Source organism: Symphalangus syndactylus, chromosome 18, assembly GCF_028878055.3.
Source record: "Symphalangus syndactylus isolate Jambi chromosome 18, NHGRI_mSymSyn1-v2.1_pri, whole genome shotgun sequence".
NCBI classification, from domain to species: Eukaryota; Metazoa; Chordata; class Mammalia; order Primates; family Hylobatidae; genus Symphalangus; species Symphalangus syndactylus.
Genome location: NC_072440.2, coordinates 91,138,575 through 91,166,128, shown reverse-complemented (window position 1 = coordinate 91,166,128; position 27,554 = coordinate 91,138,575). Strand labels below are relative to the sequence as shown.

Genomic DNA, 27,554 nt, shown 5'->3' with positions numbered 1-27,554 from the left:
TGGGCCTTGGAGAGGGAATAGGATAAGGAAGTCCTAGAGGAGGTTGGGGAAGAGAAGAGCCCGGGTGTGTATGGGAAGCCATAGCCTTCTGCCTGTCTAGGAGGGAGGCCACACGGCCGGGACACTGTTTCTGGGAGCAGATAAGAGATACAGTGAAAAGGAAGCATGCTTCCTTTTCATGTCCCACTTACAATGGTCTTGTGGACCAGATCTGGTGATATGTGTACCACATTTTCAGAAAAATTTCAATAATATCATTTTTATCAGCCTCAGAGCTATCTATTGTATGACAAGAATGTGTTCCTGTTGGACATTTGTATTGTTTCTAGTTGATGTTTGTATGAGAATGCTGTACTGAATGTCCCTGTAGCTAAGTCTTTGCTTACGATGGCAATAATTTCATAAAGAGAAACTGCTGGGAATGGGAGAGTGAGTGTGGGGAAGGGGAATGCCAGAGCAAAGGACATAAACAATTTTAAGGTTTCAGATAAGTAATTTTCAAATTGCCTCAATTAACATTCTAACACAAGCATATGATGATCTCTGCTTCCCCATGTCCCATTATCACCAAGTATTATTTTTAAAAAAGGTGAGATTTAATTACATCTTAAATAGAAAAGACATCTTTCTTTAAAAAGTGACAGGATGACTGCAGATGTACAGGCATCAAGAGAGATTATCAGTAGGCAAGTTCATGCTGCCTCCCAGTGGCACATAAAAAACTGACAAGATAGAAAACCAAGTCCAACCAGATAGGGACTATCTAAGCAAGTCATCAATGTTAATTTATTTAGAGCTAAAGTTTTAGAAAGTGAGTGGAAGAAACACAGAAAAAATGGACTTGATCTTAGCATATTAGAGGATATGGGAGCTAGAAGAAAAACATTTTTACTAATGACTAGAACATGTGACATGATAGTACGTGATGCACTCAGAGATGATTTATGAAACTGAGTGATAACAAAAAAATTAACTTTTTGATGTCAGGCTCTGAGGAAAGATCACTCGCAACTTCCTTGAAGGGGCTATGGGACTATTCTATATCTTGAGTATTCACATCTGTTTCTTCTACAAGACAGTGAAGACAACAAGGTGCAGTCTTCTAAGGTAACTATTTCCCTGAAAAGAACACTCATAAGAGTAATTATGTATTCCGTATCTTAGACCACGTTTGGGGAAGAAAGTTTATTTTAACATTGAAATGGTTTCTGTGTGCAAAACACTATGCTCTCTAGGGACAAAGCAGGAAAGGAAAAGGGAAAAAGCTGCGAAGACAAATGACGGTTTTTGTACTAAAAGGAGTTATCTTTTGCTGTTTTCCAGAGTTCCATCCTCTTCTCTGTTTATCTGTTTCTGCATGATCTCATCTACTCCCAGGACTGCAAATACCACTTGCACAGTAATCCATTTGCTTATTGAATCTTTGACTTAGATTCACTGTGGATAAACAATATGCTTAGTATTATTTCCATGAGACTTGATGTTGGAGAAACACACATCAAATAATCATATCAATAGGCATATATTTATAGATTATGATAAGTAAGGGAAAAAGTTCAGGTTACCATGAGAACGTATAACTTAGTGGTTCTTAAATATTTTGCTCTTATACACCTAATGCTCTCATACCTGTAATGATTGATAATTAATTTACTGATAATTGGGTACTTGCCTAGATTCTTCAATCTTTTTGAAAAAAAATAAAGTACTAAAATTAGAGACTACCTGACTTGAAAAAATGATTTTCTACTTAGCCATTAGAATGGTCTACAATCTTAATTCCTGGGAAGCTTAACAAAAGGACTGTAAAAAAATTATATGTGTTATTATTTCACCTAGATATGCCTTATTTAACACATATACTCAGAAAACATACTGTTAATTTTAAGATACTTTTTCAAAACTCTTTTTTCAATGAGGTATAACATATATATATATAAAGTGCATTCATCTTCAGTGTACAGGTCAATGAAGTGTTTTTGTTTGTTGTTGTTTTGTGTGTGTGTGTGTGTCTCACAGAAATTTGAATAATATGGAAAAAGACACAATGGCCCTACAAAGGAAGGCTTCACGATGCTACTATTTTAAACAGCTGCTTATTTGTTCAGTTTTCAGGGGAATTTACACTTCAGGGTAACAGACAATAATAAATATAGGGGATGAAGACTTTTTTTTTTTTTTTTTTTTTTTTTTTTTTGAGATGGAGTCTCGCTCTGTCACCCAGGCTGGAGTGCAATGGCATGATCTCGGCTCACTACAAACTCCACCTCCTGGGTTCAAGCAATTCTCCTGCCTCACCCTCCTGAGTAGCTGGGATTACAAGCGTGTGCCATCACACCCAGCTAATTTTTGTATTTTTGGTAGAGACAGGGTTTCACCACTTTAGCCAGGCTGGTCTTGAACTCCTGACCTCAGGTGATCCACCCACCTTGGCCTCCCAAAGTGCTGGGATTACATGTGTGAGCTACTGCACCTGGCTAGGAGACATCTTTATTTATAAATTGGAAACTGGGCAACAGTGAAAGGGAAGGAGAAAAGGGGAACTAACCAGCTGATTCTGACTTGCAGGTGGTTTGCTTCTTAGGCAGCTCAGCCTCAGAAAAAAGCACATTTAAAAGATGAGGGGCTGAAAATTGATTCCTTTGGGACTGTTATGCCTGTATATCCCCTTGGGAAACTTTTGGGCATTTCTACATGTATAGTACAATATTCCAGTCATGACTACTCACCCAGACTCAGAAATCTTCTCAGAGGAAGCAGCCTATAAGCTGAGAACTGAAGGATGAGTATAAGTTAACTGATGAATAGGTACATTCACGGAGACTTCTTCCAGCAGATTTCAGGTTAAAAAGCATGTAAGTTAGAAAGCAGTATGTGTAGCTTGTCTTTTCACTTTGTTAATGGTTTCCTTTTTGGTGAAGAAGCTTTTTTAGCTTTTAGCTTGATGTAATCCAATTTGCCTATTTTGCTTTTCTTGCTGTGTTTTTGAGGTCTTACCCAAAAAATCTTTGCCCAGATCAGTGTCCTGTAGCATTTCCCCAACATTTTATTCTAGTAGTTCCATAGTTTCCAGTCTTAAATTTAAGTCTTTAATCCATTTTGAGTTGATTTTTGTTTATGATGAAAGATGGGGATGAAAGATGGGGATCTAGTTTCATTCTTCTGCATATGGGTATCTAGTTCTCCCAGCACCATTTATTAAAGAGAGTGTCCTTTCCCAGTGTATGTTCTTGGTGACTTTGTCAAAAATGGGATAGCTCTAAGTGTGGAATTTATTTAGGAGGAAATATCTGCAAATCATCCCTCCAACAAGGGATTAACAATCAGAATCTATCAGGAACGAAATAACTAAATGCCAAAAAAAACCCCCAAATAATCCAATGAAAGGATAGGCAAAAGACCCGAATAGACATTTTTCAAAAGAAGACACACAAATGGCCAACAAGTATATGAAAAAAAAATGTTCAACATCACTAATCAGCCATGAGATATCATCTCACCCCAGCTGGAATGACTATTACCCAAAAGACAAAAAATAACAAATCCTGTTGAGGATGCAAAGAAAGGGAACATCAGTACACTCTTGGTGGGAATATAAATTAGAACAGCCACCATGGTAAACAGTATGAAAGTGTCTCAAAAAAACAAAAATAGATCTGATGGATATCCCAGTTAACCTGAGAGAATTGTTGCACATTGCATACATGTATCAAAATACATATGTATTCCAAAAATACGTAAAACAATGATATATCAATAAAAAATACAAAAAAGAGAGAGGTGTGTATGTGTGTGTGTGTGTGTGTGTGTGTGTTAAAGTGTCCCAAGGTCCCTTGTATTGTTTAAAAAGAGGGTAAAAAGTTAACTTTAGAATTTACTCAATTAAATAAGTGTTAAAAATTGTTGAGTGGCCACCAATAATTAGATAGTACCAGAAAAGATAGTACCAGAAGATAGTAGATAGTACCAGAAAGATAGTACTAGAAGATAGTATCAGAAAGAATTACTTCCCAAGTGGTAAAGCAGAAAATGGCAGGTGGGGGTAGGGAGTAGGAAGGAGAAATGTAGGTAAAGAATAAAATTAAATCAGTTCAAGAGAAAGCCTTCCTGGAGAAACCTAGAAAAAGTAGGAAGACTTAATGCATAAAATAAAATGGTAGAAATCACAAAATATCAGAAATCATAATCAATGTAAATGGACCAAAGGGAAATGCAAGCTTCTAAGACTGACTAAACAAAGAGTAAACAAACAACATTGAGCTACATGTTCTTTATAAAAAGCCACACTAAATCATAAGGACAAGAAAGAAGGTTAGTAAACAAAGGATATAAAAAGATACACCATGGCAAATACCAACTCAATGAATGTATTTAGCCATGCTAAATAAATGTCAGGTAAAATACCTTAAGGCAAAAAATTTCTTGACATGGAGAAAGTTATTACAAGTTGATAAAACAGTCAATTCATCAGAAAGAAATTTTAAATCTTTATGTACTTCAAAAAATATATTCAAAGTATAGAAAAGACAAATAGGCAGACTTACAATAAGCTGATAAAAATCACTTTCTGTAACGGATAAAGCTGACAAGCACATCAGTAACGATATAGAACACTTGAACACAATTAACAAACTTGATCTAACGGACATAAATTTTAAAAATGACTAGGTACTAGGGAAGAAGCAAGTATCAAGAAATTTTAAGTAACTGGTATCATTACAGAGCACATTTTCTGGCTACAATGCAATTAATGCAAGTAAGTTACAAATGAATATCAAAAAGCTAATAACACATTTCCACATATTTGGAAATTAAGAAAAATTATCTTTTACCCAGATGGCAAAATAAATCTCAATAGGAATTAGGACAATTTTAAACTGAAAGATAAAGAAATTATACCATTAAAAACTTAAGGGGTACAACTAAAGTAGTACTTGAAGGGAAATTCGTAGCTTAAATATATTTTTCAGAAAATGAGAAAGGTTAAAAATAGAGACAGCAAACATTAAACTGAAGAAAATGAAGTAATAAAGTCAGAGAAACAAAATAGAAGGAAAGAATACAGATAAGGAAAAAATAAAATGGAGAATAATTACAACAAGAAAAAACAATACAGATGATAAGACTTGTCAAGAGAAAAAGATATAAATAATTAACATAGACAATAAAGGAGGAAATAGTCGAAAGAAACAGAAAACTTGACACCATCTGTGAGCATGAAACAACTGATGTGGAAGGCAAGATTTTGCCCCACCTAAAATACCTACCCAGATGACTTAATATAGTTAAGTTTCTAATTTTTCAAAGGACAGTTACTTTCTGTCCTTGTTATATAATGTCATAAAAATTGCTGCAGAACACAAAAAAATAGAGTTGTATGGCTCATTTTATGAGACTAGTAATTTTTCAAATAAAGTGTTTCTTTTAAAATAATTACAAATTTACAGAACACTTGCAAGAGTAGAAAGAACATGTCCCCTCCCCATTTGAAAGTAAACTGCTGGCATTATGCCCAATAACCCCCGCTACTTTGTCTATTTCCTATAAACAAGGACTTTTCCCTGCATAACCCTAACATACCCACTGGGATCAGGAAATTAACACTGTATACATTAATACCACCTAATTCATGGACCAAATTCAAAATTCTCCAAAATAGAGAAATAGAATTAAATTCAATAACTTAAATAAATATCTGATTAACTGGTACTCAATAAATAGACATTCCTTTCACTAATTCACTGGGGACTCCTGAGTTTCTATCCTGGTAGTTGCAAGATAGATCTGTCTGCATGAACTACAACCCTTGCACAGCCAGGAAGAGGGGTGATACTACCCCAGTGGTCACACCCATATGACAAGCTACATCCTCTCTACCACATTAGCCCATCCAGAGTCTCTCCATGGCCTGTCCCTGAGAGACAAGGCTGTGAGGCTGCCCACCTGGAGCCTAATGCCAGCTTCAAGAACTCCCAGTGGGCACCACCCTTACCAGGCCGCACACAGCTGCCGCCCTCAGGAAGGCAGGGATAGCGTCAGGCGGGACGCTTTGCGCAGCTGCAGGCCTCACCCGCGGCATTCGGCCTTCAAGCCCGCACATGCTCCCTGGGGCCGCTGCGGGATTACGAGGGGGTGGGAACAAGGCCCGAGTCTCCCGCCATTTTGGGCCCTTGCGGTATTTTTCCAGCTCCGGGAAGAGAGGCCTGACCCGCAGCAGAGATTCTTGGTAAACCCCAGCTCGGCTTATGTATGGTTAGCCTGCTCCAGGTACTATTGGTTTCCATGGTACTTCCCCACTTTTCTCTTCTGACCCACAGGGGCTTTGGCCTCCCAGGGGCGGGCTGCGATCTGAAGTCTGTCGTGGGATCTTCAGCTGCTTCTGTTCTCCCTACCTCTAATGGCGGCGGCGGCTCAGACTCAGCCCTCCCACCCGGGAGCAGCAGCCCTTCCTCGAAAAATGCAGTTATCAGAGATGGGAGCACCCAGCATATGGGGTCAATGATGGCTGATCCTAATGCCAAGCTGTGTGTGAGTGTGAGAGAGACCCTAATGCCAGGGTGTGTATGACACACTGATCCTAATGCCAGGGTGTGTGAGTGTGAGAGAAACCCTAATGTCAGACTGTGTGTGTGTGACAGAGTGATCCTAATGCCAGGGTGTGTGTGTGTGTGTGTGTGTGACAGAGTGATCCTAATGCCAGGGTGTGTGTGTGTGTATGTGACACAGTGATCCTAATGCCAGGGTGTGTGTGTGTGTGTGTGACAGAGTGATCCTAATGCCAGGGTGTGTGTGTGTGTGTGTGACAGAGTGATCCTAATGCCAGGGTGTGTGTGCGTGTGTGTGACAGAGTGATCCTAATGCCAGGGTGTGTGTGTGTGTATGTGTGTGTGTGACAGAGTGATCCTAATGCCAGGGTGTGTGTGTGTGTGTGTGTGTGACAGAGTGATCCTAATGCCAGGGTGTGTGTGTGTGTGTGTGTGACAGAGTGATCCTAATGCCAGGGCGTGTGTGTGTGTGTATGTGACAGAGTAATCCTAATGCCAGGGTGTGTGTGTGTGTGTGTGACAGAGTGATCCTAATGCCAGGGTGTGTGTGTGTGTGTGTGTGTGTGTGTGTGACAGTGATCCTAATGCCAGGGTGTGTGTGTGTGTGTGTGTGTGACAGAGTGATCCTAATGCCAGGGCGTGTGTGTGTGTGTATGTGACAGAGTGATCCTAATGCCAGGGTGTGTGTGTGTGTGTGTGTGTGTGACAGAGTGATCCTAATGCCAGGGTGTGTGTGTATGTGAGAAACCCTAATGTCAGGGTGTGTGACCGTGACTGAGAGATCCTAATATTAGGGGGTGTGAGTGTGAGAGAAATCCTAATGCCAGGGTGTGTGTGTGTGAGGGAGAGACACTAATGTCAGGGTGTGTGTGAGACCGTAATGCCAGGGTGTGTGTGACTGTGAGAGGAATCTTTATGTCAGGGTGTGTGTGAGAGAGACCCTAATGCCAGGGCGTGTGTGTGTGAGGGAGAGACACTAATGCCAGGGTGTGTGTGATTGTGAGATCCTAATGCCAGGGTGTGTGTGTGTGAGAGAGACCCTAATGTTAGGGTGTGTGTGTGTGAGAGAAATCCTGATGTCAGGGTGTGTGTGTGAGAGAGAAATCCTGATGTCAGGGTGTGTATGTGAGAGAGAAATCCTGATGTCAGGGTGTGTGTGTGAGAGAGAAATCCTGATGTCAGGGTGTGTATGTGAGAGAGAAATCCTGATGTCAGGGTGTGTGTGTGAGAGAGAAATCCTGATGTCAGGGTGTGTATGTGAGAGAGAAATCCTGATGTCAGGGTGTGTGTGTGAGAGAGAAATCCTGATGTCAGGGTGTGTGTGTGAGAGAGAAATCCTGATGTCAGGGTGTGTGTGACTGTGAGAGGAATCTTAATTTTAGGATGTGTGTGTGAGGGAGAGATCCCAATGCCGGGTTGTGTGTGAGAGAAATCCTAATGCTAGGGTGTGTGTGTGAGAGAGAGCGATCCTAATGCCAGGGTATGTGCGAGAAGGAGATTGTAATGCCATGGTGTGTGTTTGAATTAGATTCCAAGCCAGCGTGTGTGTGTGTGTGCGAGATATAATGCTAGGGTTATGTTAGGAAGAGATCCTAATGCCAGGGTGTGTGTGTGTGTGTGTGAGAGAAAGAGAGAGATCCTAATGCCAAGTTGTGTGTGAGTTGTTGCGTGTGTGTGTGTGTGTGAGAGAGAGAGTGAGTTAGTGTAGACCAGAAGACATAAAGAGAGTTAAGGTGTGGAGGTGCTTTTCTGAAGAAATTTATTTTTGATGAGTCACTTAATTGTTTTACCACTTTGGTATACATTCAATTTTTCTAACCCTTTGAAGCTCTTTACAGCATGTCAGCTAAAGCAGAGGGTAAAGTGAATTACCTTTTACCCTCTGGAATTCTTTTTCCAGTTCCATATCCTAATTTATTTGTTTGATACGTACCGTCACACTTTCCTCTATTTGTATATGAACACATATTCATGTATACACGTAATGTATCATTTTAGTGTCTTTTTGTATTACTCTGACCTCCTCCCAAATTGAACAGGATTCTTAAGACCTATTCATCAGAGCCAATAGAAATTTTTTATTAGTAATTACAAATATTAAAATAAGTCCTCTATGAATTATTCTGTTCCTATTAATGAACATTCAGGTTGTGCATGTGTGTGTGTGTGTGTGTGTCTTATAGCTTTAGTGAAGTATATCTGAGATATAACAAACTACACATATTTGAAGTGTACAATTTGACATTTGACACATGTATACTCTATGAAACCACTATAAACGACATCATAAGCATATCTATCACCTTCAAAGGTTTCCTTTGGTCCTACTCCAACCTGCGCTCCCCTTACCCAAGTCAATCACTGATCTTTCTGTTACTATAGATTAAATGGCATTTTCTAGGATTTTATACAAATGGACTCATAAAATGTGTATTCTGCAGTTTTGAGAATCATCCATGTTTTTATGAGTATCAGTGTTTCATTCTTTTTTTTTTTTCTTTGAGACGGAGTTTCCCTCTTGTTGCCCAGGATGGAGTGCAATGGTGGGACCTCGTCTCACCGCAATCTCCGCCTCCTGGGTTCAAGCGATTCTCCTTCCTCAGCCTTCCGAGTAGCTGGCATTACAGGCATGCGTCACCACGTCCGGCTAATTTTGTATTTTTAGTAGAGACAGGGTTTCTCTGTGTTGGTCAGGCTTATCTTGAACTCCGGACCTCAGGTGATCCGCCTGCCTTGGACTCCCAAAGTGCTGGGGTTACAGCATTCCTTTTTATTGTTGGATGGTTTCCATTTTATGCATTACGACTATTGTATCGTTCCATTGTTTATTGTGTTGACAAACATTTGGGTTGTTTTGTTTTTGGCTCTTACAAGTAAACTTGCTGTGAACGGTCTCCTACAAGTTTTTGCATGGACATATACTTTCATTTATCTTGAGTAAATACTCGGAAGTGGATTGGCCAGGTCATGTGGAAGGTATATGTATATATTTAACTTTTAAAGAAGCTTCCAAACTGTTCTCCGAATGTTTGTATCGTTTTACAGTTCTTTCTGAAGTCTGTGACCTTTTCAGTTACTCTATACCCTCACCAATGTTTGGTACGGTTGCCCTTTAATTTCAGCCATTCTAGTGGATGTGAAGTATTATCTTAGTGCGATTTAATTTGCATTTTCTTAGTGACAATGATATTAAGCATGTTTTTCAAATGCTAATTTTCCATCAATAAATCTTCTTTGGTAAAGTCGCTGCTAAATCTTTTACCTATTTTTAAATTGGATTTTTTTTTTTTACTACTGAGTTGTAAAAGTTCTTTATATATTTTAGAGACAGGTTCTAGGCTATATGTTTTGTAAGTATTTTCTCACTTTCTGTGGCTTGCCTTTAGGTTTTTTATTGTGTCTGTGGAAGAGCAAAATATTTTAATTTTGATAAACTCTGATGTATTGATTTTGTCCCCCTTTAGTAGTTTGAATTTTTTTGTGTCTTATTTAAGACATCTTTGCCAAGTCAAGGTACCTATGATTTTCTATTTTTTTTCTGAGAAGTTTTTTTTTTTTTTTTTTTTTTGAGACGGAGTCTCGCTCTGTGGCCCAGGCTGGAGTGCAGTGGCGCAATCTCGGCTCACTGCAAGCTCCGCCTCCCAGGTTCACGCCATTCTCCTGCCTCAGCCTCTCCGAGTAGCTGGGACTGACTACAGGCGCCTGCCACCAAGCCCGGCTAATTTTTTTGTATTTTTAGTAGAGGCGGGATTTCACCGTGGTCTCGATCTCCTGACCTTGTGATCCGCCCGCCTCGGCCTCCCAAAGTGCTGGGAGTACAAGCGTGAGCCACCGCGCCCGGCCCTCTGAGAAGTTTTATACATTTAGTTCTTATATGTGGGTTTATATTCCGTTTAGCATAAATTTTTGCATATGGTTAGTTTTTTTCCCTCTTTTAAGCGTATGGCTATCCAGCTGTTACAGCATCATTTGTTGAATTGCTGGCACCTTGGTTGAAAATCATTTTATCTCTTATTGACTTTATCTAGGTCTTATTTCTGCATTCTGATCTGTTCCATTGAATTATATTTCCACACCAGTACTACACCAGTACCACAGTGTCTTGAGTGCTATAACTTTATAATTAGTCTTAAATTCAGGTAAGCATAAGTTCTCAAACTTTAATCTTTTTCAGTTTATTTATTTATAACCTATTTAGACCATTCTGTTCCTTTGCATTTCCATAAAAGGTTTAGAATTGCGTTTGAATTTCTACCAAAATGCATCCCAGGATTTTGATTGGGATTATGTCAGTTCTATAGGTGACTCTGGGGAGAATTGATACCTTAAAATTAATTTACATCTTTAATTTCTCTTAGCAGTGTTTTATAGTTTTAATTTTATAAGTGTTTCAATAAACATCTTTAAGCATGTATTCTTATATTCATAAGGATAGATTACCAAGAGTAATCTTGGTATCAAAAGATATGAGGATTTTAAGATTAATGGTACTATAAGTTTACATGACAAAAATATTATAAGAATTTATTCTCTTACCTGGAACCTATGAACTTTCATTCTCCACATCTTCATTTGTTCTGGATATAATCATTCATTTATGTTTTTCCTAGTACAGTACATGGAAGAGGAATTTTCATTTTTCTTTTCCCCATACTAGTAATATGGAACATACTTTTATGTTAAGGATGCTTTTTATCTATATTCCATGTTACAGTTTTTTTTTAAATCTGTCATTTGTCTATTCATATGATATTCTTTTTTTTTTTTTTTTTTTGAGATGGAGTCTCGCTGTGTCTCCCAGGCTGGAGTGCAGTGGCGCGATCTTGTCTCACTGCAAACTCCGCCTCCCGGGTTCACGCTATTCTCCTGCCTCAGCCTCCTGAGTAGCTGGTACTACAGCCGCCCGCCACCACGCCCGGCTAATTTTTTGTATTTTTAGTAGAGACGGGGTTTCACCGTGTTAGCCAGGATGGTCTCGATCTCCTGACCTCGCGATCCACCTGCCTCGGCCTCCCAAATTGCTGGGATTACAGGCATGAGCCACCGTGCCTGGCCTATATTCTTTTTTATATAGGAATTTTAGCATATATGTACCTAACTGTGTTCTTCATTCCTTTTATGGTTTTTGGGTTTCTATCTTTCTTGATTGTCCATCTTATCCTAAAATATTTCAAATGTTTTTCTAAATTTTCTTCTAACTTTGTGACATTTTGAAAAGAATTTTGTTTCAGTTTTTTTTTCTTCACTGTCAGAGAAGAAATGTATGGCCATTTATAGAGATATTCAAAGTGGAAAAATCAGAGAGAAGGAAAAATCACTGTCAATATAATCCATGGGAGAACAAGTGTTTTCTTAAAAAAAAGTTATTATTATTTATTTATTTTTTTGACAGAGTCTTGCTCTCTTTGGTAGGCTGGAGTGCAGTGGCAGGATCTCAGCTTACTGCAATCTCTGTTCCCCAGGGTCAAGCCATCCTCCCACCTTAGCCTCCTAAGTAGCTGGGATCAGAGGTGCACGTTACCATGCCTCGCTAATTTTTGTATTTATTGCATTGTGTTACTCCTTCAACAGTTGATGAAATTTGTGTAGTTTTCACTTTTAGTTGTTAGGAATAATGCTACTAAGAATGGTCGTGTCCAAATTTTTGTGTGGATGTGTGTTTTCAGTTTTCTTTGGTCTATATCTAGTAATGGAATTGCTGTTTTAACTTTCTGAGGAATCACCAAACTTTTTGAAAATGGCTGTACTGTTTTACAGGTGCAGATTGCAGGAGGGTTCTAATTTCTCTGCATTCTTGCTAACGCTTGTAATTGTTCGGTTTTTAAAATACAGTCATCCTAGTGTGTCTGGAGTGGCATTTCATTGTAGTTTGCATTTTCCTAGTGACTAATGATGTTGACTATCTTTTTATATGCTTATTGGCCTTTTGTGTATCTTTTCTGAAGAAATATGTAGTCGAATCCATTGCCTGTGTTTAGATTGCATTGTCTTCCCATTGTTAAGTTTGGGATCTTTACATATATTATGCATCAAGCCACTTATCAGATAGGTGATTTGCAGATATTTTCTGCCATTTTCAGGGTTGACTTCTCACTTTTCTGATGGGTCCTTTGGAGCACAAGTTTTTTTTAAACTTTGATGGTCCAATTGATCTGTTTTTTTATCTTTTGTTACTTGTGCTTTTGGAACCATATTTAAGAAGCCATTGCCTAACACATCTTGATATGTTTTCTGTTCCTTATAGCAATACCTGAAACTGGGTAATATATAAAGAAAAGGAATTTATTTCTTACAGTTATGGAGACTGAGAAGTCCAGGGTCAAGGGGCCGCCTCTGGTGAGAGCCTTCTTGCTAGTGGGGACTCTGCAGGTCCTGAGGTGGTACAGGGCATCACATGGACAGGGGGTGAGCATGCTAGTTCAAGTCCTTCTTCCTCTTCTTATAAAACCACCCATGCTACTCCCTGATAACCCAATAACCCATGAATGGATTAATTCATTCATAAGGACAGTACCCTCCTGACCTATTCACCCCTATTAAATGTCCCACATCTCAGTGATTAAGTTGCAATGTGAGTTTTGGAGGTCACAAACATTTAAACCATAGTAGTCATGAAGATTTATTTCAAAATTTTTAAGGAATTGACAGCTTTAGTTCTTACCCGTAGGTTTTTTATCCATTTTCAGTTGCTTTTTGTGCAGATGCTCCTCAACTTGCAATGAGATTACATCTTGATAAACTCATTGTAAATTGAAAATACTGTAAGCTGAAGATGCATTTAATGCTGGCAACAAAAGAGTTGGTCCCTGACTTCCCATGATTCAACTTAGGATTTTCAGTTTCACAATAGTGCGGAAGCAATACACATTCAGTAGAAACTGTACCTCCTTTTTAAGTTGTGAGGAGCTCTTAGATTTCTATGGGGTTATGTCCCCAAAAATTCCCTGTAAAGCTGAAAAATCTGAGGTCGAACCATTGTAAGTCTGAGAACATCTTGTGTATATTGTGTGAGGTCGGGGTCTGACTTCATTCTTTTGCATGTGGGTATCCATTTTTTTTCGGGACCATTTATTGAAAATATTATTTCCCCATGAATAAACTTGGCATCTTGTCAATGTTTACCTTTTTCAGTGTGTTAATGTTGACACTGATGGTGCAAAAGCAATGGTGGGAAAAACTGCTGGCACCTCGCTGTGAATCAAGGCAATGGCACCAAACTATTGGTGGTCATTGTATTATTTACTACCAAACACTTGCAATAAAAAAGGTGGCAGTTTCACTTTAAAATGTCCTTGATCTAGCAGTAAAAATGAATGATATTAAAGCATGATCCATGAAGCATGATCCTTGAAAATATGTCTTGTTAATATTCCATGTGATGAAATGGGAGGTACTCATAAAAGCACTCCTGTTGATACTGAACTGTGCAGATCGACTCTAGGAAAAGCATTTGATGTAACTATTTGAGGTGCAAACCGGGGTAGCAAACTGAGTCAGATTTGGGTACTTTGCACATTGAAGCAAGCTCCTCACTTTAAGGAAAACAACTGACAGTATTTGTCAATGATAAAATCCAAGTTTTAAAGCAAAAATTAGAAAAGTTAGGAAAGTGATGTCTGCCATTTTGAGTTTGATGGTATCCCCAAATTTGATGACTTTTCTGATGAGATTGCTGGTGATACCAATCAGTTTTGTTTGGGGATGTTAGGTAATGTAATATGTCGACATATGAAAGATCTGTACATCTAACCAATATTTTCAAATTAATCCATGTGATATAAAATCATGCATATTTAAAAATTTCAAAGTACAAGATAGGTAGGCCAGTGGATTTTAAGATAATACAAAAAGTTCCCTTATGATTTTATATTCCACATTGTAAACTAACTTCGAAGAAACTACTACTCATTGAGGAGTTGTGCATATCAAAGAAGAATGTCTTCAGTTATATGAAAAAGCTTTTAACGTTCTCCTCCCTTCTCCAACTCGTATCTGTGTATAGCTAGATTTTCTTCACATCCTTCACCCAGAATAGCCTATTGCAACACATTGAATGTAGAAGCAGATATGAGAATCCAGCTTAATTTCTATTAAGCAGACATTGAAGAAATCTGTAAAAATTATAAAACCATGTCACTTTTCACTAATCTTTTGATTTTAAGAAATATAATCATCTCTCATGAAAAGATCTGTGTTTTTAGTGGGTTTAGTATTTTTAAATGAATTAAATATATTTTAAATTTCTATTTTTATTTCTAAAATGATAAACGTTGGTAGATATAAGTCACATAAATGAAAACTCTTTGAGATCTTCAATGATTTATAGGACTATAAATGTGTCCTGAAAACAAAGGTTTGAGAACCTCTAGTTTAATAGAACTTTTTTGTTGCTTTTGGTAGAGAAAGTAGGGAGGGGCTAGGGACTATTAAGTTTGTGGGAGGTTACAGTTTTAATTAGAGTAGTCAGGGAATGCTTCACCTAGAAGGGGATCTTCTGACCAAAACTTGGAGGAAGTGAGGAAGAAAGCTGTGCTCTGACAGCAGTTAAGCCCAAAGCCCAGAGGTGAAGAGATTCACAGAATGTCAAGGGAGGAATTGCAGCTTCAGTGTAATAAGTGATGGGAGTGTAATAGGAAATAAGGCAAGAGAAAACATGGGAGGTTTTGGTGGTGCTGGTGGTGATGGTTAGCTCTTTTGGACTTTGTAAAGCCATTTTTGATGGCTTTAGTTTTCACTCAGTGAAACTAGAAGCCACTGATTTTTTTTCTCTCTTAACATATTGTATCTTACATTTTAAAAAGATCACTCTGGTTACAATGCTAAGAATATTCACAGGTTGGGATAGGGTGGAGTTCAGGCTAAAAGACTAGTGAGGAAGGTAGTATTACAGATGACAGAGGAAGATAGTTTAGACCAGGATTGTGGCAGCAGAATTGCAAGTGTCAGATTTTTATATGCTCTGGAGATGAACCCAGTAGAATTTCCCGGTGGATTGTGAGTGGAATGATAGTGGAGTCATAGATGATGAAGATATTTGGCTTGAGAAAATCCTTTATGCAGTAAATTAAATTGATTTTAATGTTTATAGCTTCATTTTTTGCCTATAGTTAACGAAATTAATATATTAAAAAAATTTTATGACCTCCAGGTTTTGTCTGCTAAAAGATGTCTCCCTTAGTAAGATTAGAAAAATGTTCTTGTATTTTCTTCTAATTCTTTTAGATAGTTTTAATAAATTAGTTCTTTTATCTACCTGGTATTTATTTTTGCTCTCACTAAAGCAGAGTTTGTCAAATTCAGAACTGTTGACATATTGGGCTGAATAATTCTTTGTTTGTGTAAGAGTGTGCTCTGCTGTGCATTATAGGATATTCAGCGGCATCCCTGGCTTCTACCCACTAGATATTGGTAGCACTCACTTCCTACCTCAGTTAAGACAACTAAATGTATTTCCAGATGCCCCAAATGTTCCCTTGGGGAAAAAATTGCTCCTGGTTGTGAACTTCAGTAAAGAATGTTAAAAAAAATGAAACCCTGATTCTGAAATATGCATACTCAAATAGTATATCCAGTTTTATTTTCATCACATCAGTGTCATTAACAAGGTGAATCTAGAAACTATTCTGAATATATGGAAAAGATGGGAGGAGGAAAACCAAAGCACAGATCCTTCAACTTGCAGTCTTTTGGAACATAGTAACCTTGCCAGAATACTGGCCAGAGTTTGAGCAGAATGACCTTAAATTTTGAAAAAGGAAGAATTATTAAGCACATTCTGTCCCAGAATGTTGCTTTGCTTGTTTGTTTTTGTGGGTTTTTTTCTTTTGTATTTGCATCTTTCATTTTTATTATGGCTCTTGTGCATGATTATGTACTTTAGTTGAAACAACAGTGTAAAGCAGTGGAAATGAAATAATGTACATAATGAACTGAACTGATAATCAGAAAACCTAATCAGAAACCTAAATCTCTTTTTAGATTTCAACTTTGATCAATTTCGGTTTCAGTTGATCTTCAGTTCTGTGGTCCGAAAAATGAAGAATCTTGTTTTGAAGATCACTTAAACTAGTGTACTAAAAACCTTTAAAAAATTTAAAGGATTATAAGGAGTTATTAATACAAGGAACTATTATTTTACCTGCTTTAAGATTTTTGACAAAATTTATATTTAAAACTTAAAATTGTATCATAGTTCTAGACCTGTATGTTGAAATACTAGTCACTAACCACATATAGCTATTGAGCATTTGAAATAATGGTTAGTCCAAATTGAGATGTATGCTAAGTGTAAAATGTACACCATAGTTCGAAGATTTAGTATTAAAAAGAAATCAAATATCATAATAATTTTATGTTGATTACATGTTGAAATGATAATAGTTTGGATATATTGAGTTAAAATAGATTTTGAAAAGTAATTTCATTTGTCTCTTTAATTACTTTTAAATGGTATTACTGGATTGCTTTATATATATGGCTCAATTGTGTTTCTAGTGGACTTTACTGGTCTGGACTTGTTTGATGTTAATTTATAGAAGATGAACTCCAATGAGTGCCATTATCTATAATATATATTCTATAGAATCAGGCATTTTAGTATAGAAAGAGTTTTCTCTATCAATTTTAATAGTATTTGTAGATTATATTTTCCTCAAACCTCAGGGGAACTGTGTTGATGTATATTTTTTATTTAGATTTAATTCAGGTGTTTGGGAACTTTGGATTTAAATTTGATTTTTTAAAATATAATTTTTATATAAAACATTCAAATATTACGTAGTAAATTTAAAAGCAGAAAAGAGCACTAGTTAGTGCCATTAGATTAACTCATTGATTATTCAAGTTGTGGCTCTCTCATATTTTTGTTTGACTCTATCTGTGTTGGATCATGTATGATTTTGGAAGCAGGTAGACTGTTTCATATTTGTGAGCCTGATTTTCCTGATACTGTGCTATCAAACATCATAATAAGTCAAATTATATGATAAGGCTGCTATTGGCTTGTGTTTAATAGAATAACTTTATTAGTCTCATTTACTGACTTCACAATTAAATTTTATAAACATATGAAATTGTTAGAACACTAATGAATCCATTTTATAGGTATTTTGATTTTTGTAAAAATTATCTTTTGTATTTTACATTTTAAGATTTCTGCTGCAGAAAAATGGTTTGAAAAATCCTAATTTAATTAAACTTTTCATTTTACAGATTTAGAGTCTGATTCTAAGGAAAAATAGTTTCCCAAATTTCACACAATTAATTGAGTACTGATATCTGAATCCTGTGTATACAGTGTAAGTACTTTCTGTGATATAGTAATCTTCTAAGGATTATCATATTTGAGTAGGGGTTGGATCTAGAACATCTTGATTTAAATTATGTCTTTAAAATAATACATTTGTTCATTGTGTAAAATAATTAGTTTTAAATTTTATATATAAATAATTATATATATAAATAATAGTTTGGTTCTAAATTTTATATATAATATAAAAATATATTATGTATTAAATATAAATATGTATTTATATAATATAGTTATATATAAGGTATAATAAGATATATGTACATATTTTTATATATATAAATATATATAATAAAAAAGATGTATATATATACACCTGAATTTTCTTTGAATTATTTTCATTTGGTCTTTAGATGCAAAAGGGTAGGAGCTTTGTCCATGACACTGGGAACTTTCTTCATGACCCTATTGAGTAAGCATTGTAGAGGCAGGTGAAAGAGTTTGACTGACATCCACAGGATAGGTTATGCTGTCTACCTGATGAAGAATTTTTTTTCATTGTGGGGCCCTCTGGTGAGCATCACATGGGACCTAAAATTTTCCTATGTGCCAATTTATAGAGGCTCATTCACATACCTTTTCTTCAGACGTTTTTGTAATAAGTCTTCAAGTCTTGTTCCTTCAGCATTCCTAATCATCCTGCGGAAACTATTAGCCATTGCATATTAATATGCATAGGTTATTAACTCAAGCAATTTCTTCTTTAGGCAAAGTAGATGTAATGGTAGGTCTTTCTACTGTGAAGATTTTCTTTCATTTCTTAGTCTGCCACCCTACCCCCATCCCCGCCCCCCAACCCGGGTTGGGGTGTAATGCCTCAGCAATCTATATCTGGATGTTACTGGCATTAAGTGAGAGCCATGTATAAACCAGATGTTTACCCCCACTGATGTGAAATTCCCCAGGAGGCCATCTGTATTGTTTGAGGGAGAGATAGTGACGTGGAGGAGTAGGTTTTTGATAGTTTGAGTAACCTATTTAAAAACTTCCTTGTGCCTTTGGGCTTGGTTGTCTTGTATGTACTGTATATACCACCTCTGTTTAATGAAGGAGATATTCTGAGTACATCTACTTTTTATACATAAAAAAGGGTGGCATGGTTCCTGAAAGATACATGTAAATTTTTTCTTTCCCATATGCCCATGTGAATGGTCACAGGGCCCTTTAGGTGAATGCCAGGAAGACAGTTTTGGTATAATCCAGTATAGGATTCTTTGAGAGTACCTGGTTGTCTCTTCATGTAAGGAATTAATGGGGCTATAAACTGAGTAAAGTGTGGGAATTAGGTGAAGGCCTGTGACTAAATAATGAAAACATTTAGACTTTGGTGAGACTTTATATTCTGTCCCTGCATACTCCTCTTTCATCATTTTATCTTTTTCCTCTGAGCTTTGGGGTATTCTGTCAAAATTTTCTTCTAATTTATCTTTATTTTAGGTTTTATTTTCCCATTATACTTTTAAATCTATCATGTGTGTATAGTTCATCCTAATATCAGTTGTTATATTTTCACCTTTTGACCTTTTTGAGAACAGGACTTTGCTATTTCTTTCAGTACATCTATTTCTATGGAGTAGCATTTCCTTGGTTTCTTTTAAGAGGTTCCCTCATTTTTGGGGAGAAGGCATCCAGTGTTTTTCTCTTACTCGTCCTCATAGAAATAAATTAATGCCTGTGAACTGTTAACTCAGAGTCAAGGAGGAGTTGAGCTGTATCCTGTCACAGTAGATGATGGTTCTTGCCTGAAATTGGTGATTATTTATATTTCTTGAATATTTGCCTTACTTTTAGAATCCTAAAAGTCCACAGATTAGCTATGGTAGAAAATTTTGCCTTGATGCTATAGATTCCTTCCCTTTTCCACTTATTGTAGCCAGTCATGCCAGTGATAAGGTCTGGATATACCTAACCTACTTCAGTGTCTTTCTATGCTTAGCTTCCCTTAGTGGTGTCCAGGTCTCAACTGATTTCCTTCAATCAAAGATGAATCCCGGGGTTGCATAATGATGCTGATAGAGTCCAAATATTGTGAATTCAGCACAGAGTGGGGAGGGCAAACAGTATGCCCCTTTTTGGTTCACCATCTGCCCTTTCTTCTAGCACTCACCTCTTTGCGTTATAGGTTGTTGGAAAGAGTCTGCATGAAGGAAAGTGGTTGTCTCACAGGAGGAGAAGGAGGTCCCCAATGAGGCTAATTTGGCTCCTTTCATTACACCACATTTGTCCAATATCCAGCTGGAATTTGTAAAGTTTCTGGAAAATAAATGTTGCTCCTCTCTGTTTTCCAGTGATGGTATTCTTCCTATTTAAAAAAATGTTTTTGTAATTATTTCAATGAAAAATTTTAAAAGTATAGAAAGCAGTGAACGTTAGGTTTTATTTCACCAGCATCTTATTCGATGTGTATAATTTTTATCAACATGTTTAAATTTGATAAAATACAGGCATATAATTATTTTTAGTTTTATATTTATATGCCAAACATAAGGCTAATTGCAGTTAACTTTGATAGCTAATGAGTAATTATTATTTGCTTTTTAGAAAATGGATTCTGCATCTCTCTTACCAACATTTTTAGATGTGGATCTGACAATATCACATATTAAATGTCTTCCCAAAGATATTCTGGTGAAATTTCAAGGCATAAATAATAATGCATGTGAGTTTGACTACCACATATTGCAGAGAGAAATACAACACACTCCAAAAGTGAAAAATAATGTGGAAATTGATGAATTTTGTTTGGTGAAAGAAAGACTATCTGGAGAATGGCTGAGAGGAAGAGTCGTGGAAAAGAAAAATGAACTCTATACAGTGCTCCTCATAGATCGTGGAGAAGAACTAAGAGTTGCTGGTCCACAGATTGCTTCAGCCTGTGGCAATTTATTTGAGCTACCGCCACGGGTAGTGTTTGGTATTTTTGCAAATATACTACCAGTTGGGGAAAAATGGTCCCCTAAAGCTTTGAATTATTTCAAGTCATTAGTAGGCATACAAGTGAAAGGTTATGTGCAAGCTGTTTTACCTCTGCAAATGTTTCTTTTTGACGTGCCAAAAATTATATCTCAGGCTCTCAAGTTACAGTTAGGAAGACTTGTTGATGGAGATTCATTTCGTCTTATTGTGGAAATGTTAGAAGAATTCCCTCAACAAATGCCAGATTTATTGCAACATAAAAGGCCTGAATTGTCATTAGGTAATAAAGATACTTCACTTGATATTCAACATGTTCTGGATAAGTTGCAGCCATCTTTGTCAGTAGGAAGTACTGAAAGTCTAAAGGTATCATCTGCATTGAGCCCAAGTAAATTTTATTGTCAGTTAATTAAATGGACTCCAGAGCTAGAAAACTTGACAGCACATATGACTTTGCATTATGATACCGTCTGTCAAGAAACTAGTCCCACGTGTGATAATTTTGGACTACTTTGTGTTGCCAGAAGGCGAAATGGACAGTGGCATAGAGGAATTATTCAGCAGCTCTTGCCCCCAAATCAAGTAAAAATTTGGTTTATGGATTATGGCAGTAGTGAGGCTATACCCTCAATTTATGTAAAGAAACTTAAACAGGATTTTATTTTAGTGCCATTATTTTCATTTCCATGTTCCCTGACATGTTTGCACAGTCCAGATAGAGATGCAAGAACATTTCAACTGAGTATATTTAAACAGGCCTTATTAGGACAAGTGGTATATGCACACATTGATTGGTTCAATAAGGATGAGCGTTTGTATTACGTGACATTACAAACTCAAGAGTTTACAGTTAATTCTAAGTGTCTACTGAAGACTGTAGGCACACAAGTACTTTGTCCGATGTCTGATTCAAAAATCTCCAATATCTTGAGTGAGACAAGTGTGTCTGATGTAAACAGCTTTGCAGTTGAGAGTTTTATGGGAAATATTGAATGGTCAATAGACTCTCTAAATAAAAAAGGCATTTTAAAAGTAGGTTTTCCCATTAAAACAACAGAAATGGAGATAGAGGCTGCCTACATAGCTTTTATAGCATATGTATTAAACCCATCAAATTTCTGGATACGCACTAATGACCATCAGAATGAATTTCAAGAAATAATGAAAAACATAAACAAATTTTATGATTTGTGTGAAAAAGATGAAATGATTCTAAGAAAACCTGAACCTGGATTATTTTGTTGTGCTAGATATAGCAAGGACAGACGTTTTTACAGAGCTGTCGTCACTGAAATTAATGGTTATAAGATTAATGTTTATTTTTTGGATTATGGTAATACTGATTCCATACCATTTTTTGATGTAAAAATTTTGCTTCCAGAATTTTGTGAGTTGCCTGCCTTAGCGATGTGCTGTTCACTTGCACATATATTTCCTGTTGAAGATTTATGGACTAAGGCTGCAATCGATTATTTTAAAAAATTAGTTTTGAACAAAGCAATTTTGCTTCAGGTTATAGCAAAAAAAGATGACAAGTACACTGTAAATATTCAAAGTGTTGAAGCCTCAGAAAATATTGATGTTATCTCTCTTATGTTGCAAGCTGGATATGCAGAATATTTTCAGGTAGAACTAGAATGTTTTCCAAAATCTGTAAGTGAATATTCAATGTTAAATTCAAAATCTAAAAACAAAGTTAATATTAAAAAAGTCATATCTGCCCTTCTTGAAGGACCTAAATCTAAAAAGTACCATTCAAATAACCTCGTGGAAAATAACTTGTCTTTGCCAAAGTCCCTAGATATTAATATATCAGAATTAAAAAATCCTTTCACCTTGTCTGTGGGACCTGAGTCATCCTTGCCTTATAAAGAATATATTTTTAGACCAGGAACAGTTCTTGAAGTTAAATGTTCCTGTTATTATGGCCCAGGTGACTTTTCATGCCAGCTCCAATGTAAGTTAGAAGACCTAAAATTACTAATGGAGCAAATTCAGAATTACTATAGTATTCATTCTGATCCTTATGAGATTGGGCAGACTGCTTGTGTTGCTAAGTATTCTGGGAAGTGGTATAGAGCTGCTGTTTTGACTCAAGTATCCACAGAAGTTGACATAGTGTTTGTTGATTATGGTTACCAAAAAAGGGTTTTGATTAAAGATCTTTGTGCAATTAACCCACGTTTTCTCTTGTTAGAAGGCCAAGCCTTCAGATGTTGTCTTAACCATTTTATTGAGCCTGTTAGTTGTAAATTATTCAGTTGGACAAGAAAAGCATTCAGAGACTTGCGGAATTTTATCTCTTCATCTAGAGGGTTATTGACTTGTATCATCTATGCCTTAGTTATTATACATCCAAACCATGTATATAACTTAGTAGATTTACAGTCCTCATTTACTAGTGCAAAAGAATTTCTTATGAATCGTGGCTCTGCTCGGTATATCACATTATCAGAGACATTCCCATCTTTATTTAGTCTTTACAGTTACTGTTATTCTTCCTTTAATATAAAAATTGGAAGTGAAGAAGAAGTATATATATCTCACATATATAGTCCCAAAAAGTTTTATTGCCAGCTTGGCAGAAATAATAAAGATCTAGAGATGATAGAAACAAAAATCACAGAGAGTATTAACCTCAAAAATTGTCCAAAATATGATTCTAATAAAATGAGAGTGTGCATATCTAAGTATGTAGAGGATGGTCTCTCATATAGAGCTTTAGCAGTACCAACAGATTCATCATCTGAGTTTCAAGTCTATTTTGTAGACTTTGGAAATAAGCAATTAGTAGGAGAAAATATGTTGAGGGCCATTTCAGCTCAGTTTCCAGAGTTGTTTTTTACACCTATGCAAGCTATTAAGTGTTTTTTGTCAGATCTTAGGGATGTAGATATTCCAGCAGAAATCAATAGTTGGTTTAAAGACAATTTCTTGGGAAAATCATTAAAGGCGATAATATTGTCCCAGGATTCAGATGGACAGCTTGGTATAGAATTGTATGATGGATCTCAATATATAAATGAGAAAATTAAAGTGTTGCTTCATGCCTATGGAAAAAGACATTGTGACCAAGCATGCTGCATGGAAAAGAGTAATAAAATAAATGAGAATAAGAGATTTACTACTTCTTTGAAAGGCAAAACAGGAAACAACTATCACCATAATGTGATAAATAAAACTAGTCCAGGAACATATTCTGGAAGAAAAATAGATCAATTGATGCATCCCAAAAATATACATGCCAGGTTTTTGAAGCCATCAGTTTGTTATAAAATGGAACCTGTGTCAAAAAACAAAATGAAGAATTCTTTGAATGATGGGCTTAAAGGTGTAAAAATTGTCCCTGGAGCTGCACATATTCTTGAGAACAGGGGTGTGGGCCAAAAATCAGTAAAGGTTGTATCACAGTCTTTTATCAGAGCATTAAATCAAACAACCTCACAAAACCCATATGACCTTATTAGGCCACAGATCAAAGACCTTCCTCAACCGCAAATTTATTTGAATGCCAAAGTTAAAGGGTATGTATCTAATATCAGTAATCCAGCAAGTTTCCATATTCAGCTTGCTGAGAATGAAAGTGTAATTATCAGACTTGCTGATGCTCTAAATGCAACAGCAAGGAGATTGAGAAAGAGAAAATCAGTTAAACTTCTAGTGGGAGATCTTGTAGTTGCAGAATATTCTGGTGACAATGCCATTTACAGGGCAGTTATTAAGAAAATTTTGCCAGGAAATTCTTTTGAAGTAGAATTTATTGACTATGGTAACTCTGCCATAGTAAATATATCTAAAATTTATGAACTTCAGAGGGAATTTTTAACTGTTCCTCAGCTAGGAATCCATGCTTTTCTTAGTGGAGTAAAATGGAATGGGCCTGATGAAATATGGGATGACAAAACTGTGGATTATTTTACTTCAAAAATATATAACAAAACAGTTTATTGTGAATTTTTGAAAAAGCATGATCAGAAATGGGAAGTAAATATGATTTGTGATGAAAGATGTGTCATTAAGGAACTACTGAAATGGAAAGCATGTTCAAAACTGCAGGAGTCAGCATTGCAAATGCCTCAGGTTCTCTCTCAAAAGGTGAGCCCAGGTGATAATGAAATGAAGAAAGGAAAATCAAATGAGTCTGAAGGTTCCATGAATTCGAACCAACAGCTGTTTAAAATTCCTTTGGAAGAATTCAAACCTGGACAACTTGAAAAAGCTGAAATGCTTAATGTTTCAAAAAGTGGAAGATTTTATGTGAAGTTATCCAAAAATAAAAAAATTTTATCAGATTTAATAGTATTAATTACTAAAGAAGAAAAAAAATCTCCTTTTTTGTCAATGGAAAGTATTGAAAAAGGTGTAGAATGCTTGGCAAAATCTAAAAATACCTTGAAATGGCATCGATCAAAAGTAGAAGAAAAGTATGTTGATGATAAAGTACTTGTTTTTTTAGTAGATTGTGGTATCTATGAAATAGTGCCTGTATGTAATACCAAGCTGCTTAGTAATGAAATAAGAAATATTCCTAGACAAGCTGTACCTTGTAAATGGATTTGGTTTGAAAATTCTAAGAACATGTCATTTGAGTGCTTATTTGCTGATTTGGAAATAAATATTCTTTTCCTGAAATATTTAGATGCTGTTTGGGAAGTAGAAATTTTGGTCGATGACCTGTTACTTTTGGAATACTTAAATTTGAATACAGTTCTTGTTGAAGAAAACAAACTTAGACCTGCAGAAATTGTTTACAACATTGAATCTAAGACTCCTGTATCATCATGTGCAATAAAATCATTTACTTGGGTTCAATTCCAAAATGATAGGCAGTATTCTGGTATTGCAACTGCTGTTTCTGATCCATCAGACTTCAGTATTCAGTTAGAAGATTTCTTTGACATAATGAAATATCTTTTTATGTTGCTTTCTGATCTACCGCAGACCTTACAAACATTGCCTCAGGAGTTCATAATTCCCGGTTCTAGTTGTTTGTTCAAAGATAAATCGGAAGATCTGTGGAATAGAGTAGAAATTTCTGAAGTCTCACCTCAGTCTTTATGTCTTGTGTTGATTGACTATGGATTTTCTTTTTATATACATTATTCAGAAATTGTAAATCTTAAAGTTGTTCCTGAGGAACTTTTGAATTTGCCAAGGCTGAGTTATCCATGTATTTTATATGGTATCTTACCTGCTAAAGGAAAACATTGGAGTGAAGAAGCCAAAAGCTTTTTTCGAGATTTCCTAAGTAAACCAGACTTAGTTTTTCAGTTTAGGGAATATCATTCTGAAACAAGACTGAAAGTAGATGTCATTCATGAGAAAAACAATTTGGCAGATATATTAGTTGCATCTGGTCTCGCAACTTATTCTGAAGATTCAGCTCATCTTGATGCAATTACTGCTACTGAATCTACTAAAAATCCAATATAAATTACAGAGTAAGCCTATTTTCCCATTGTTAGATCGAAATTGTTACAAAAAACAAAATATAAATTTTACATACACTGAGAAACAAAAGTATAAACAGAAATCTACAAAGAGGAAAGATGTAAGAACCTCTTAAGGAAAATTCGTATTAGTAAAAGATCACATTCTAGAAATTTAACAGTGAGAAAGAAAGTTGGTAGTGGAAAACATTTCCAGAATACCATTTTGTTGGATACACGTACAACAACTTCATTTTGGGAACTGCCTGATGGTTTGAAGAACAGCAGTTATGTTGAAGATATTTTTGAAAAACTACCAACTGAAGAAATACAGGAAAATAAGACATGAACTTGAGAACAGCAGTAAAAACATTGCATGATAATGAAAAAAAAAAAAAACAAGAACACTTAACAGGTAAATAGACATTTTTATAAAGTAGATTATTTTCTGTAGATTCTTTTTATTTGATTCTTTAAAAGTCTTTCATGTACTAACATCCAAATTGAAAATATATTGCAGGAAAACTTACTAGAAAATCTGGATAAACGGCTGAACTGGAAGTGGCCACTATGATTATAAAATGTTGGTTCACTATCTTTACATTTTTTGAATGGTGAAGTTTTTAGAATGTAGTGAAAGATTTTAACCACACATGCATGCACACACGCGTGACATTTCACAAATAATTTCAAGGGTTTCATAAAACTCCTAAATGTCTGTAGATCTCATGTTAACAAATCTTGCTATTATTAGTGAGCTTCCTACGCTCATTTTGAAGAATCATTTTTCTGTTACATATAGTTTTATATCATATGAAATGTCTTTAGGTCTTTTGAGTGTGCCTCTAGCATATTTTTCAACCAGATAAATTTATAAATAAACTGACTCTAGCATATTTTCTCTTAAATCTTTTAGATGTCAGACTGATTCTAAAATATTGTTAAAATTTTAATATTTTATGCACTACAGTATTGTCTGATTTTGTTTATCCACATTACATTTATTTTCTGTATGGATTAGTTACTGAGGATTTTGTAGGCTGTAAAGAATGTTCCCCGGCAAATGTTTGTGTTGACTTTATAAATAAATTGTATATTATTCCACATTCTGTGTTATAACTAATGTCATAACAGGCTATACTCTTTCAGTAAGTGGAAATGTCTTGTTTTTATTGATGTAATGTTAGAAGGTATTTTATTTGATTTTTACCTAGATGTTTTATAGTGAATTGATAAATGCTTTACAATTGGCCCCCTTTTCTATCTAATTTTTGAGTCTTTCCTGATAGCAGTAGTGGTTACGGTAGCAATAGAAACAGCTACCATATTTTGAGTGCTTATTCTGCTTCAGGCACT

The 27,554-nt window shown here is 35.9% G+C and overlaps 1 protein-coding gene across 1 annotated transcript; it reads left to right on the top strand.

Moving 5' to 3' along the window:
• Positions 1-6,153: 6,153 nt before the first annotated feature.
• Positions 6,154-26,617, top strand: TDRD15 (tudor domain containing 15). The gene is made up of 4 exons (XM_055252426.2): positions 6,154-6,267; positions 10,574-10,684; positions 17,757-17,842; positions 20,395-26,617. Exon 4 carries the CDS (start codon positions 20,398-20,400, stop codon positions 26,200-26,202), a length of 5,805 nt encoding a protein of 1,934 aa, XP_055108401.2. The 5' UTR covers positions 6,154-6,267; positions 10,574-10,684; positions 17,757-17,842; positions 20,395-20,397; the 3' UTR covers positions 26,203-26,617.
• Positions 26,618-27,554: the final 937 nt, after the last annotated feature.